Source organism: Calypte anna, chromosome 5, assembly GCF_003957555.1.
Source record: "Calypte anna isolate BGI_N300 chromosome 5, bCalAnn1_v1.p, whole genome shotgun sequence".
NCBI classification, from domain to species: Eukaryota; Metazoa; Chordata; class Aves; order Apodiformes; family Trochilidae; genus Calypte; species Calypte anna.
In genome coordinates this window covers 607,107-622,772 of record NC_044250.1, presented here as the reverse complement: position 1 = coordinate 622,772, position 15,666 = coordinate 607,107, and the positions used below count along the sequence as shown (strand labels likewise).

The 15,666-nt window shown below is 51.7% G+C and overlaps 1 protein-coding gene across 1 annotated transcript; it reads left to right on the top strand.

Annotated features, from left to right (window-relative positions):
- Nucleotides 1-3,743: 3,743 nt before the first annotated feature.
- DISP2 (dispatched RND transporter family member 2) lies at nt 3,744-13,965 on the top strand. Its single transcript, XM_008506009.2, has 8 exons — nt 3,744-3,792; nt 4,255-4,789; nt 6,096-6,125; nt 7,660-7,783; nt 8,375-8,490; nt 8,924-9,042; nt 9,808-9,905; nt 10,558-13,965. The coding sequence occupies exons 1-8, from the start codon at nt 3,744-3,746 to the stop codon at nt 13,963-13,965; spliced, it is 4,479 nt and encodes a 1,492-aa protein (XP_008504231.2).
- Nucleotides 13,966-15,666: the final 1,701 nt, after the last annotated feature.

Here is a 15,666-nt window from a genome sequence, read left to right as displayed (position 1 = left end):
GAACTCAGTCCTCATTGCGCCAGGCTCTGGGCGGGCACTGTTTTCACTCCAAAGGTCTCCTCTATAAACCTTGCAGCCCCCGTCCTCTCCCCCCGGCACCATATGCTCCCCTGCCTCCTGCCCTAAACCAGCTTGGCAACCAAGAGCGTTTTCTGGAAAACGTCAACAAGCCCAGGGCCACGGGCAAGGAGCCATCCCCAGATTTGCAGGCACATTCCCATTTGTTAGACCGGAGACAACAGATCTGAGCAGGGCAGAGCCCGAGCTCAACAGCACGGGAATTCCTGCTGAAACCCGAAGAGTTTCGGGTCTGTCTGATACAAAACTGGTGCTGAGCCATCCCCACCTGCCCGGGGAGCCAGCAGGGCAGTCACTGCTCTTCAGGCAGCCCTGAGGAGCTCAGCCAGCAGCCGGGGTGCTCACTCAGTGCCTGTCACACAATCCAGCAGGGGTTTACAGCTGGGGGGTCGGGGGGGTCAGAGCCAGCCCTGCAGCCCTGCTGGCTGGGCTTGCCTCAGCAGCCCTCACTCACTCAGACAGACAGACAGACAGGGGATTTGGAGGGAAGGCTGCAGCCTGGACGAGCTGGGTTACAGAGAGGAGATAATCCAGGTGACACAGGTGTGGTCTGAGCCCCACTCGTGCTGCTCCCTGAGGAACAAACATCCCTGGCAGCACGGGTGGGAGGGAGGGAGGGAGGACTCTCCCTGCTGAGCATGCGTCTGCACAGCTGCCTCTCCGTGTGGCTGCTGAAGGGGCAGCTCTGCAGCCCCCTCCTCTGCTCCCAGAAAATGCTCTGCAGCAGCTCTGCTCAGCTCCTCACCACAATAACTCACACACCTCTCCCCCTTCCTTCCTCCTGTGCTGGCACAGGGACACCCAGGTGCTCTTGCCTCTCCTCGTTTCATTGTTTTCCTTTCACCAAGACAAGGCTTAGCAAACAGGGTTTCACCAGAGCCAGGGCAGACAGAGCAGGCTGCAGCCAGAGCTGTTCTGGTCCCAAAACCTGGGTGGGGGATCTGGAGCCCTTTGTGTCCCACCACACATCCCTCACCCAGGGGGGAAGGGAAGGCTGTGCAGAGAAGTCAATGGAAAGGATTATAAAGCTCAACTTTTCTTGGCAGACACCGTGGGAGGCAGAGTTGTGCAGTCTCATTAATTTTTCATTATGATTTAACATCCTCAGGAGTCTCATTAACCAAAAGATTGTAGGTTTTCTCAAGGCTACACACTACCCTGCTGCTAGACTGGGAGAGAAGCACAACAAACAGCAACCACGCAGAATCTTTTCAGTGCCTGAGCATCTGACCCTGCTGAAGGAGGAGAGGGATGGCTCAGGAGGGGCCTGTCCCTCCCTGCCAGCAGCCAGGGGAGAGGGAGAGGGAACAACCCCCTGGCTGAGCTCCTGTCTGCCCAGGAAACACCAGCACAGAAGCTCTTTCTTCTCCAGAGCTCCACTGCTGCTGTAATCTTCAAAGTGAAAGCCTCCATTTAAATTCCATTACAAAAGCCATTCCTAAAAAGCCATTTACAGCTCTCAAGGAAAAAGCCATTCATCTAGGTGGAAGCTGACCTTGGAGCACATGGGTTTAATTCAGAAAGAATTCGAGTTGTTTTGTGGTTGGTTTTTTTTTTTTTTTCCATATGGGAAAACCTGTGCAGCTGACAGACAAGCAGAACCTTGCCAAAGAAGAAGAAGAAGAAAGAAAAAGGACAGGAAAGGAAATCAGGTTCTTTTTTGTTTTGGTTTTTTTTTTTTAATGAATGAATGAAATTCTGCAGTGCTTAATGTGTAATTGAGCAAAGGTTCCTGGGGAAAGCAGGAGGTGGTTCTAGGCAAGACATAGACTCTTGCCCTTTCTCTGCCTTGTTTTTATTCCCCCCTGAGCTTCATCTGGCAACAAGAGAAGCTGCAGTTGGCTCAGGCACCAGGCAGCTCCATTCCCTTGGTCAGAGGTTCCCATCTGCCACATGCCAAGTGCTGCTTCCCTCAGCCTCTCCTTAGTGTGCACAGGGGGAGATGATCTGACCCTTAAAGAAAATCAAGAAGTGCCTCCAGAACTGGTGTTGGGATGAGGGAGGAATCAGCCAGCCAGTCCTGCACAGTGCTGCAGGCTCTGCAGTGCCACCCACTGCTCCCCAGCCCTGCACAGGGGGGAAGGCAGAAAGCTTTCCCTCTGGCATGGGGACTCCTCCTGCCTGTCTCCTGCTGGGAAGAGGCTCTGAGTGTCTGCTGGCCCCTCCCGGGAAGGAGCTGCCTCTGCCCTGGCTGCTCTGCTCCCCCTGGCTCCGGCAGCCTCGGAACCGGGATTGTTTGGGGTCTGGGCAGCTGAAGGGGGAAGATGGGGAAGCAAATGGTGTGAGAAACGCAACCCTGGGTAACAGGAGAAGTTCAGTGCCCTCTGTCCCCCACCCAGCACCTCCCTGTCCCCTCTGTCCCTCACCCAGCACCTCCTCATCCCCTCTGTCCCTCACCCAGCACCTCCCTGTCCCCTCTGTCCCTCACCCAGCACCTCCCTGTCCCCTCTTTTCCCAGCATCTCTTTGGTTGCACCCAGCTGAGGACCCACGAACACACCAGCTGTGTCTGTAGCTCTGTCCCAGCTCTCTGCTGGCTTCACACCTAAAATTCTCACTGCAGGGGGGTTAATCCAGGGAGGTCCCTCTGTTCCTGGACTGGCACACTGTGCAGGTGACACCAGTGGGGTGCCTGGGCCAGGAGTGCCCACAGCAGCACTGGTGTGGGTGCTGCCAGAATCAGGACTCTGCTGTAATGCTGTGAATGATCTAAGCCCATTTCATCCAATCACAAAACACCATTTCTCAGGGTCAATAAACTCCATTGATATTGGAAAGCACACGCCACAAGTTGCCAAGGCCAGGGTGTCCTTCTGGCTGGAAAAATAATGAGCTAACAGGATTCTTCAAATCCCTTTTGTCATTTTTATTGTCATGCTGCTCCTGGTGCAATTCCAGACTTGTTACAGCCCAAAGTCTGCCTTTTTCCATGGCTGTCTGAAAAAAGACACCAGAAGGGCTCTAAACATTTTCAAAAATATTCCCTTCTCAAACCTTTTCCCTTTGCTTTTCCCCCCATCACATCACGTGCCCCAGGCTGAGTTCATCTCACTCTCTTCTTGCTCCAGCACTCGTAATTCTTTGATGACTCGAGACACTCTGTGATTCTAGCTGGCCTGAACCATTTCTCATCCTTAATCCTTGGTGCCAGACTCTCAGGCAAGACACATAAATCAGCTGTGGATACCCTGGCACGTGCTCTGCACAAGGACCAGAGGCTGCTGGTGCCTCCAGCCTGAGCTTTCCTTCTGAATTTCTGACCCCTTGAGCAGCCTCATCTCTTGAGACAGCAATTCTGAAGGTGTTTGTGGGGTCAGTGTGACCTCAGTGTGAAGGGGCTGTGAGTGTCACACAGATTAACCAGCCCCTCCTTGTGTTATTCACACCTTCTTCAAGCTAACAGAATCTCTCAGGTTCCATAAATTATCATCTGTAGGAATGGGATTTTTTTTTTAATTCCTGGGAGAGAAGAGAGAGTATCCTGCAGGGACCTCATTACTGGAAACTGAATCCTCATTACTGGAAACTGAAGTCTGCAATGTTTTGTCTCAGTAAATGGAGCAGTCAGAGGGAAGTCAAGCTTCAAGAGACCTTGAGAGATCCTAATCCTGCATACCAGGGCCAATAATATCTGTTGCTGACACCCTTGGGAGATAGAAGCCTGAAATGATCCTGAGAAGTCCACTGGAGAGTCTGCAGGTGACAGAGGCACTGGGTATGTGCCAGGCTGGAGGCTGAAGCCCCTTTTACACTGTCACATCCCTCAGGTTCACTGTTCAGCACAATTCACCCTCCTGCTCTCCCAGCGTGGAGCAGAGCCAGTTCTTCTGCAGAGCAATGAGCCAGATTCAGCTCTCCAGAAGCACAGAGAAGTGTCCCTTCCACATCCTTTGGTTTCCCTGTCCCTAAACCTCTGTGTGCTCCTGAGGCAGGACCCTGCTGCTGTCACCACCACCCAGTGTGTTCTGCCCCTCTGCAGGGAATAGCTGGGGAAATCTTGGAGGGGATGTTACCCAGTTTTTCCAAAGTTTGGAGCAATGCACACGAAGCTGTGCTGGGGTCTCCTTTAGCTGGGTCACTCCCAGGTGTCTTTAGGGAAAGCATCATCCAGCTCAGCCCTGAGCCCAGCTCTTGGTCCAGCAAGCAGTGGGTGAGGTTTTCCCACATCGTGTTCCAGGAGAGTCTCCAGCTGGCAGGGTTGTGCTCCCCCTGCAGAACACTGCTACTGCTCTGCTGCTTCACCACAGATTTCTTTCCTCTCACAGAGAACACCAACCTGCAGGCCCCTGCCAGACCTGCCTCGCCACGCCAGAGATGGGGAACACGGAGCCCAGCTACAGGGGCACTTCCTGGGACAGGATCTGCCCGGTGCACCACTACCCCATTCCTGCATCCCCCAGGCTGGGGGCAGAGCCCCTGCCCTCCTCCAGCCACACTCCTGGGGCAGTGCCCCCCCAGTCCAACGGGCAGGTGCCAGCCAGCTCCCAGGACTCGCAGCACCATCACCTCTATTTCCCCTGTGAGCAGCAGGAGCCCCGAGGCAGCTATGCCTTGCCCCCTCTGCCCGGGCACGGCGAGAGGCCCCTCTTGTGCTCCCACCTTTCCAGCACTGATCCCGTGCCAGCTTCCCACCACGAGGTCCCAGAAACCCCCTGGAAGCAGTGGTCCCCCGGGGAGCGCCGTCCCGAGCAGCGGCACGTTGTCACTGTCAGGTAAGGGGCACCTGGAGAGCAGCTCAAGGGCTTTCCCCAAACGTGGTGGTGGGAAGGGGGAGCAGATGAGGAGGGTGGGCACGGAGGGATGGGATCTGCCCTCCCCACCTCTGAGGGGTGTCCAGAGAGCTCCCATTCCCACAGAGGGAGAGGCAGGGTTTGCTGCTCCTCTGGGTGAAGCAAAGGCCATTCAGGTGCTCCAAGATCCTGCAGCTCTCCTCGTGTTCCTCTTCTGGGATCTTTGTGCTTCCCCCTCTCCCACTGCAGACACCCAGCTGGCTGATCCCTTGTCCTGGCAGAGCTTCTCAGGGCTAAGGCTTGAAGTCATTTCATTTTCTGACCCCAGCCTGAGCTGCTGTCTGTGCAGCATCAGGGAGGAACACAGATGTGGGGGAGATTCTTTGGTTTGCCAGGCTGGGCAGCAACAAGGTGTAACCTCTGAGTTATCCATGGAGTTATCCATGACAGAGCTGGGCAAGCAGACTGGGCAGAGTGTGCAGAGCTCCACGGTGACTCCCTTGGGGGGTGGGTGCACTCACAGGATGGGTGTTCCCAACAGCCTGAGCTACAACCCTCACCCTTTCCAGACAGGATCCTCTGTCCTCTCTGCCTGTTCCTTCAGGAGCTGTGGTTGGCACCAAGGACCATGATCCCTGTGCTCAGCAGCACCAAAGTCCAGCAGCAGACAGCACAGGATTCCTTCCTGGCCTTTGCAGAGCCATGCAGGGTCAGGCACAGGAGCCCTTGATGGTCAGGGCAGAGGATTTACTTTGCTTGTGTTTGCAGCCCAGGCCATTGCAGGCAGAGCAGTGGGGCCTGGATCCTTTTTAGCTCGTACATCACCAGCAAAACTGTCAAATACCAACAGGTTATTTCAGTAGGAAGCAGAGCTGGATTGCAAAGCCCCAGCAGTGGGAAAGTGATAACATCAGAATGCCAGAATGGGGGTTTTAATCCAAGCAAATCTGCTTGAGAAGGAATTGTGAGAGAATGAGCACAGGAGTGCTGCCAGGAAGAGACCTCTCCAGTCATCTGGTGATGTTCTCTTTGCTCTGCATCAGTGTGATGAGGAGACACAAGACCCTGGGTGACATCTGCCATGGAGAGGGACTCCCAGGGGGAACTCTCCTGAGCTGCTTTTCCATTTCTCCCATCCCTAACACCCTCCCAGGAAGGGTGTCAGCTCTCAGCTTGGAGCTCCCCAGCCCCTCAAAGGGTCACCTCGCTCAGCAGCAGCCTGGCACTGCCTGTCCTAGGAAAATAATACATCAATGCATCTGTTTTCCTTTTCTTTCCCTGTCTGCAGGCATGACAAAGCTTTCAGGATGCCAAAAAGGTATGTTCAGCATCATGTCCTTCTACCCCATTGTCCTTGCTCTCTCACCCCAAGGTAGGGAATGCAGTTTATCTTTCCTTTCAGCTTTTCTTTAAAAGCTGATTATTGTAAGACTATCTTTTCTGGAAAGCTCAGACAAATATCTTCCACCAGCAGATAGTGCTGCTGATTTTATTTTTTTTTCTTTTTTTCTGGTAGTTGGGCATGGAATCCCCCAAATCAGCCTCCAGAAATGAGGCACACTTATGCATAAAGAATAATTTTCCTTCATTTTCATAGCAAAGACTTCACCAACAAGCTTGATGAGGCAGCCTTAAATTGGAAAAAACAACCCCAAACAACCCAAGCCAGACCAGAAGTTATGTGAGAAGCTTTCTGAGGGCTTGTGTTTGTTTCTGATGATTTTTCTAATTGCTGCATGATTTGACCAAGTGAAGTTGGAGGCAGAAGGAGCAAAAGATCAGGCAAGCAGGAACTTTACACCTTGGGGCTGATACACATTGGCACAGCCACTCTGAAGCTCACACATATTTCACCTCCCCATGAAACTCAACCACTTTTGTCAGCTATTTCTGAACAAAGAAGTTCTTATATTTCAGAAATACATCAGAATACAGGAGAACTACCCAGAACCTGCCAGAGCAGAGCAGGGACCCACTCAGGTGTCTTATATCTCAAAAGATATTTTGGAGGAGGACAAAAACAAGTCAGTAAAACCTGTACCTGTAAATAACTGTGGGATATTCACTTTAATAGGGCACCCTAGAGGGGACACAGACCCTGGATAGGAAATTCTAGACCAGCTCTTAAAAGCAGAAGTAACTTGCAAAAATACTTCAGCCAGAGTAAACTGTGGGAGCTTTTTGTTTGGTTTTGTTGTTGTTGTTACAGAAATGACATTCCACATCCATGTGCCACCAAAGCACTCGGATATTCCCAGCACAGCCCTGGCCTGGGGGCTTGCAGGTTTTCTCCAGAACCTGAGGGAAAAGGGCTCTGCTGCATTTGCAGATGCTTTTGTTGTAGGTTCAGTGTTTGGTTTAGAGGCTGAGGTCAGGGTGAGGTTCAGGGTGAGGTGTAAGGGACCTTTCAGAGCAGCCCAGACACCACTCTTGGCCCACAGGTTGGAAATCTGCAGGCCAAAGGGTCAGGCAGCTCCTGGCTTACACTGCATGATGGGGTAAGAGAGGGAAGCTCTTTTTCAAACACAACCTTTTAAGTTAAATATTCAAAGCTTCATTTTGCCCTAGGACATGAGAGTCTGGTTTTTATTCTTTCTGTCTGAAAAAGCAGGGAAATGTGGGGAGGCAAAATGCAGCCACCTGAGTTAATGAGAATTGCCTGCAACCCCCCAGCTGGAGGGCTGTGTTCAGTAACAGCCTTGCTGGAGCCTCTGAGCTTCCCAATTAATAAATGCTCAATCCCTAATTCCTGTACCTCCTCTGACTACCAGGACATTGGTTGAACAGCAGCTTTCACGCTCACAGCAGAAGTGCCTTACCAGCTGCATTATTTTTCCTCCTGTTGCTCCCAGTTACTCCCAGATGCTGGCAGAGTGGCCCATGGCTGTCCTGGTGCTGTGCTCAGTGACAGCTCTGGTCTGCACCTTGGCTGGCCTGCTGGTTGGAAACCTGCCTGACTTCTCAGAACCCTTGATGGTAAGTCCCCACAGGGCATACACCAACAGAAACTTAAGGAAAACCCAGGGAGAGATCCTTTCCTCACCTAGATGGAGCCTGTGCTGCCTCCCTTCCCTGTGCAGCCAGTCAAGGAGCACATGAAAGCCAGCAGGAAAAGTCAGCAGCTGTCTCAGGGATCTGCTGCTCTTAACCCACCTCCCAGCACGCAGCCAAAGTGAGATTTCTTCAGGATGCACACAAAATGTCAGAGCCACGCAGGGGACAGCACAGGAGGAGCCTGTGCCAGCCCTGCCACCAGCCCGGCCCTCAGCTCCCACTGCTGCCCTCACACGGGAAGGGAAGGGAAGGGAAGGGAAGGGAAGGGAAGGGAAGGGAAGGGAAGGGAAGGGAAGGGAAGGGAAGGGAAGGGAAGGGAAGGGAAGGGAAGGGAAGGAGACATCCCAGTTTTCTCTCTGCTCTGGGATGCAGTATTTCCAGGGAAAATTCTCTCGGTGTATCCCTCCAGGAGGCAGTAACAACCCCACACAGTCTGTGCACAGGAGGAGGCTTAAGGAAAAGCAAAGCAGACTAAAATGCCAGGTGGTGACAAAACCTTTTGCTTGGCCACAGGGCTTCGAGCCACGGGACACGGACATTGGGAGGAAGCTGGTGGTGTGGAGGAATGTAGAGAGCCACACAGGCTACAGGAAAACCTTTTCCCTCTCTCCCTACACTGAAAAGAAAAGGTGAGTGTGGTTTGGAGGGGCTGAGGAAGCTGTTAAGTTACTGGTTCAACATTCCAAGGTATCCATGTGGATTGTAAGATATGTGCCAAGATTAAAAGGAGCTGGAGAGCTCAGTGTGGCACTGCAGGGGACTTGGGATGCCTGTTCTGGAAACCAGGAATCCAGCTCTAAACTCTTCAGGCATTTATTTCACCTTCAGGGGACTGCAGAGGTGACTCTGTCAGCACGAGGGGAGGCAGTTTCTGACCTAAAGCCTCACAAAGGGCCCTATAAAGAGGCACAGTCACCCCAGCAGTGAAAAGGCCACCCAAGCAATGCTCTTTCCAGCTCTTCCTGCTGCCACAGTGTCCTGAGCAGCACCAGAGCCTTGCCAGTGACCATAACTCCCAGCCAGGTGAGCTCTGGTGACACCAGCCCTCTGGTCTCTTGGCAGCTATGGTGACATTGGCATTGGCAGAGGACAGAAGGCTGCTGAGGGAGAGCAAGAAGCTAGGACACAGAGAAGGATGGAGCACATCTATGGAGCAGATGGGTTCTTCTGTGGTCCCCCAGGTGAGTGGAACCTCAGCAGGGTAGGAAATGTGACATGCACAGGATCCAACAGAATGCTTCCTTCCCTCTCTGAGAAACTCACCTTAAAAGCACCAGTAACAGGACTAATGTTTTCACCAACTGCCTGTTTCAAAAGCAAATACTCTGAAAATAACCTGTGCCCCACTTCCTCTCTCTTCCCACTCTGTGTCTGTTCCTTCACTGCTTCTTGGAAAAAGTAAGTGGCAGTAAAAAAGGGAGAGAAAAAATAAAAGAACCCCAAGACACCCAAAATTCATCCCAAAATGGGTGCTAGCAAATAGAAGAAAAAGGAACAGCATGCAGATATTTGTACTCCCTCTTCTGCTTCTCCTCCACCTCTGAAACCAGTGAAACACCAACCCACAGGTCTGTGGGAGCTTCTGGGGGCACCCAAGCCCCTCACTCATCCCAGGGGTGCAGACCCAGCAGTCCCTGGAGCAGACCTGGAACATGGCCCAGGCTGCTCTCCTGCTGCTGCTGGAGGGGTGAGCAGCAGAGGTCTGAGCACACAAGGCAGAAGCTCCCAGTCCCTGCAAGCTGCTGCCTTTGTGACCTGTTTCCCTGCAGGGACTCCTCCCCAGCAGTCACAGAGGCAGAGATATATAAATAGATATATACATTTTAATTGGGGATTGTTTGTTTTTTCTGTGCACAGAGTCTGCTCCAAACAGCCTGTCTGATTTCTCTTCATTACCTAATCCTTTTTTTTATGATTATTTTTATTTCCTTTCTTCCTCATTTCAGAAAAGAGCTATTCCCAGCTGGTATTTATGTCCACAACTGCTGGGAGCTTATGGAACCTGCAAGCCATTCAGTCCATGTGTCAGATTGAACAAGACAAGGTTAGTAACATCAGGAAGAACATACATCCACACTGCCTCTCTTCTGACTGCTGTAATCTTTAATCTCTAGTTAAAAGGAAACCAGGCAAAAATAACAAAAGCTCCAGAGCTGGCTTCAGCCTAGAGGACTCCAAAGCATTTTACCTACTTAGCAAAACAGGGATGATCCCACCTGTCCCTGAAGTCCTGCTGCAAAGTAGCAGCTGCTGTGAAACAAGACTGAAGGGACACTGAACAAGAGCTTGGCCCAGAAGCCAAGGGTGTCCATCAGCAGCTGCTGAGAATTTGGGGCAGCAGAACCTAGTTACCAAAATGCAGCTCTCATCTTGGAGACTGTGACAGCAAGTTTTGCAAGTGGGAAGTTTAATTGGATTGTCTGTGTTTGGCATAGGATCCAGATTCTCCAATCAGAGGTTACAAAAAGTAAATGATGGGCAGGATTTCATTTTTGCAAAAGGCTGGAGTGTTCCAGTGGCTGTGGGGTTTGTTACTGGACACTGGGAGGCTGAGAGCCATGGCTTAGACACCTGGAGGGAAGGATTATTGAACCCAGGGAGGGGAGGGGTACTGCAGGGAGCAAGGAACACTGCAGGGCTGCAAGACAAAACGTGCAGGGAGCATCTGACCTGCTGCTCCTTCCCTTGTGTTTCAGATTCGCTCCCACGTTCACTTTCAAGAGCTCTGCCAGCGCACTGAAACCAACGAGTGCTGCCCAAGCTGGTCCCTGGGGAACTACATTGCTGTGCTCTACAACAGGTCTTCATGTCTGGAGATAACCCAGGCAGACATCTCCCATACCCTGGCTCTGCTTCGTGCCTGTGCTCCTGACTATCACAAAGGCATCCTCACCCCGTCCTGCATAGGGCCTGAGGCTGGCAGGGAGAAACACTCCCAGTGTGCCCAGGTCCCTGAAAAATGCACCCATTTCAATGCCATCTACCAGCTCCTTCACTTCTTGGTTGACAGAGACTTCCTCAGTCCCCAGACCATGGAGTACCAGGTGCCATCTCTCAAGTACAGCCTGCTGTTCTTGCCTACGAGGAAAGGGGCTTCTATGATGGGGATCTACTTAGACAACCTGGAATCCTGGGATCTGTTTGATAACTACACATCCATCACCGGCATGGACCTGGGCCTTAAACAGAAACTATTCCAGCACTATCTTTTACTGGATACTAAGTACCCAGTCCTGGCAATACTAGCTATTTTTCTAAGCATTTCTTTTTATTTACGCTCGATCTTTATCACCCTGATGGTCCTCCTGGCGGTTGTCAGTTCTTTAATGATCTCCTACTTCTTGTACAAGGTGGCCTTCAGATTCACCTACTTCCCCTTTGTCAACCTGACAGCAGTCCTCATTCTCAGCAGCATTTGTGCCAACCACACCTTTGTCTTCTTCGACCTCTGGAACCTCAGCAAGAGCCAGCACCCCTCCGCAGGGCTCTCCCAGTGGGTGAGTCAAACCATGCACCACTTTGCCTACCTGATGCTGGCATCCTGCTTCACCACGGGCGCTGCTTTCTACGCAAGCTACATCAGCAACATCACAGCCATCCGCTGCTTTGCTGTCTACATGGGCACCTCCGTGCTGGTCAGCCTGCTCTTCATGGTCACCTGGCTGCCTTCTGCAGCCGTGCTGTACGAGCGCTACGTAGCAACCACCTGTGTTTACAGGCCAGAGAACTACTGGAACAAGAGCGGCCACAAGAGAGTGTCTCTCTCCCTCCATTACATCCTCAGGGGTCTCCAGAACACTCTGTCTGAAACCTCCAAGCTGCTCTTTGAAAAGCTTCTGCCTTGCGGGGTGATCAAGTTTCGGTACATCTGGATCTGCTGGTTTGCTGCCTTGGCCATAGGAGGTGCCTACATTTCCTGTTCCAACCCCAAACTCAAGCTCCCCACCCTGGAGACGTCCTCTGTGCAGGTGTTCAGGCTGAGCCACCCCTTCGAGAGGTACGACTCGGAGTACTGCCACCAGTTCATGTTCCAGAGGCAGGAGCGTGGAGAAGGACAACGCATGCCCGTCACCATAGTCTGGGGAGTTCTGCCCGTGGACAACGGGGACCACTTCGACCCAAAAAGCAACGGCACCCTGGTGACAGACGTCACCTTCACGATCCAAAACCCCGAGGCCCAGAAGTGGCTCCTGGAATTCTGCCAGAAAGTGAAGAACGAAACTTTCTATTACCCTGACGCGGAGCAGAAATCTACGGTGTGCTTCATGGAGGAGTTCCTCAGGTGGATGGAGAGTCGCCAGTGCTCCCAGGGAGACCACAGCTTCAACCTCTGCTGTAACCAGTTCTCCTTCCCTTACGGAGGTGAAGTCTTCCTGCACTGCATCAAAATGATGCTCCTGGAACAGGGGCGGGAAGGGGAAACGTACGACCTGGGCCTCAGGTTTGATGGGGAGGGAAATCTTGCTGCCTTAGTGCTGCAGTTTCAAACTATTTATCACTACAGCTTCAACTACAGCAAAGCCAAACAGTTCTACGAGGAAATAGACCTCTGGGTGACGGAGGAGATGAAAACTGCCCCCGTGGGGCTTCAGAATGGGTGGTTTACCAGTAAACTAGAGCTTTACAACCTCCAGCACAGTCTCAACACTGAAATGATGGTGGTCATGGGGCTCTCCATAGCTATTTCCTTCGTGGTGCTGCTGCTGACTACCTGGAATGTTCTCCTCAGTGTTTTCTCTGTCACTGCCATTGCGGGCACCGTCCTGGTAACCATCGGCCTCCTGGTCCTCTTGGAGTGGCAGCTGAATGCAGTGGAGTCTCTCTTCATTTCAGCTGCAGTCGGTCTCTCCGTTGACTTCACCGTCAACTACTGCATCTCCTACCACCTCTGCCCCCACTCCGACCGCCTCAGCCGAGTGGCCTTTTCCCTGAAGCAGATGAGCTGTGCCACAGCCATGGCATCTTCTGCTCTCTTCTCTGCCGGGGTCATCATGTTGCCTGCCACAGTCCTGGCGTACAGGAAGCTGGGGATATTCATTGTCATGATCAAGTGTATCAGCTGTGGGTTTGCCAGCTTCTTCTTCCAGTCGCTGTGCTGCTTCTTTGGCCCAGAGAAGAACTGTGGGCAGATCCTTTGGCCTTGTGTCCACACCATGAAGGACTATCCTGATGACTCCGGGCTGAACAGCAGCTTTGCCTGTGGGGGGAGTGAGAAGCAAAGCCAGTTGCGGAAGGTCCAGGAGTCCAACACTGCCAATGAGCAATATGAGCTCCAGCCCTTGTCCAGAAAACTCAGTGACAGTTTTGACAACAGCACTTCCACGAGCAAGCTGTCCAACCGGCTCTCTGAAGACACACAAGTCGAAGACAACAGATGCCCCAGAATAGGAACACACTCTTCCCTCGAAAGAGGCAGACAGAATCTGCAGGAGGCCCTTGGAGACCAGCAAGCTGGCCTGTGCCAGTGTCCTGCCCTGCAAACTTCCTCTCCCTACAAGCACAGCAGCTCAGGAGTAGAAATTCACAGGGAGAGACTCTGCCGGGAATGTCGATGTCGAAAGTACGGCCCGAAAGCTTGGGACGGGTCTGGGCTGGACAACATCCAGCCAGCTGGCACGAAGGAAGAAGGGCAGCTCAGTAAATCCCAGTGCTCCAGTGACACTGCCCAGCAGCAGGTGGATTATACCTCAGACAACAGCCACCTCCCTGCTGCTGACATCTACAAAATTCACAGATGCCTTTGTTCTCTGGGCAGCTCTTTTGACATGCTCAACATCTCCAGCGAGACGTCCATCAGTGATTTTGAGCAAGGCCTAAAGCTTGCTGAGTCAGCCAGCTCTTGTCCTGACGTCTTAGAGCTGTCAGATTCCTACAGCCAGACAGAGAGAGGGTACTTGAACGGGAAGAGAGATACCCTGCGGCTGGACCTGAGGGAAACTGTCTTTGATATCTCCCCAGCAGCATCCCAGCAGAACAGCTCTTCGTGGAAAAACCGATTCGGATTAGGGAGCGAAGGTCCAGTTGTGTTACCAAACAGCCAGCCAGACATGCCTGATGTCTGGATCAAACGATCCAGTGCACAGAGTTCTGCTTACAACAGCTGAAACCTTGCAGAAAGCAAAACTACCCTGCTAGGGAAAGGGGAAGTCGAGATCTCCTTGGAACTGTAAATATCAGGTTTTTGCCTCCCACTTCTCCTAGAGCTGAGAGTAGGATTCTACAGCTGTGCAGATCCCTGTGTTTTCACAGAACCAGCAAATCTGATACCGGTGGGAGGATGAGAGATCAGTCGTGGTGCAGTACAAGCCCTTTGACCTTCCTGTGTCTGGTGCCATATTCACACATACTCACATATATACTGCAGCTGTACGGCAAAAAATTTCGAGTAAACCTGTTTTGTCCTTTCCTACAGGGTGATTAGGTTTTATTTTCTTGTCAAGGTCACACATAATGAGGTGAATCTCCCCAGATATTTAGCAACAGAGAAAGAGGACTCATGTCAAAGAAAAATAATCCAAAGCCCATGGTTACTGAAAATCTAGTTACTGAGTGAAGAATGTGTTGCTTATAAAGAAAGTGTCTTTTCTTTCCTATTGAATCAGAAGCTGCTTTATGCAAAGCCCTGGTTCACAGGTCTCATCAAAAGAGTTCAGATGTTATAAAAAAACCTCATTGAGACTGTTGAGTTGATACAGTCTCAGTGATCATGGAGAATGCATGTAGAATTTGGGCTGGAGAATGCAGCCCAAATCTATTTTCAGAAACAATTTCTTTGTTTTATCAGAAGAAATTCTAGTACTGCCAAAGATCTTCAGTGTGAGATTCCTCCTCTGAGAAGTGTCCTCATCCCTCAGTGACTTGGGTGCTTTGTGTGTCATTCCTGGCTTGCTTCCATTCAAGGCATTCCCCACAATCATGTAACTTTTTAAAATTTGTGGATCTGGTGAATCTTGAATTTTACTTTTTTTTTTTTCTTTTTTCTTTTTTTTCCCTCTACCAGAACAAACAGGAAAACAAGCACTTCTTTGCCTTTAGCTGTTGAAAACGAGAAAACAATCTCTATACGAATTGACAAAATAAATGCTTGTGGACAAACTTTCCTACATCTGAGTGCTGCCTCACTTTCACCAAGAACATTGTGGTTTGTTCTCTTCATCTTTTACATGATTAATTATCTTATGGCATAACAAGCAAAAGAAAAGTGTACACCTTAAAGAGATTCTGAGACCCAGAGCAGTTTGCTGTGCTCTGGGGGAGATGCCAGGTGGGGATACACTCTTTTAATGCAGTGCTTTTAATAAAGCCCGTAGCTCAGGATGCTCGTTCAGTGTTCTGACACCGGGTGTCCAGGTGGGCTTTGGGGCTTTGGGAACCGGAGAGCCCCTCAGGCTGTGACCCCCTCCACAGGGGAGCTGCTGCGTTTTGGGGACAGGACGGACTTCTCAAGGCATTTTGATGGAAAACCCTGCAAACACCCCTGTAAAAGTCACAGAACTTTATAACGCAGCTGTGAATCACGGCATGGTTTGGGTTTGAAGGGACTTTAAAGACCCACGCAGTGCCAACACGGGCAGGGACCGCTCCCACTGGACCACCCTGCTTCAAGCCCAGCCCTCGACACTTCCAGGGGTGGGGCAGCCACAGCGGACATTTATCTCACCGCTCTGAGGGTTCTCCTCCTCAGGTCTCACCCCCATCTCCCTTCCTCCATTTTAAACCCGTTCGTTCCCCTTTGTCCCAGGTCCCCACGCACCGCGGGATGCGGGCAGCCCCGCAGCCTCCCTGAGGTAAACGGCTGAAGGGCG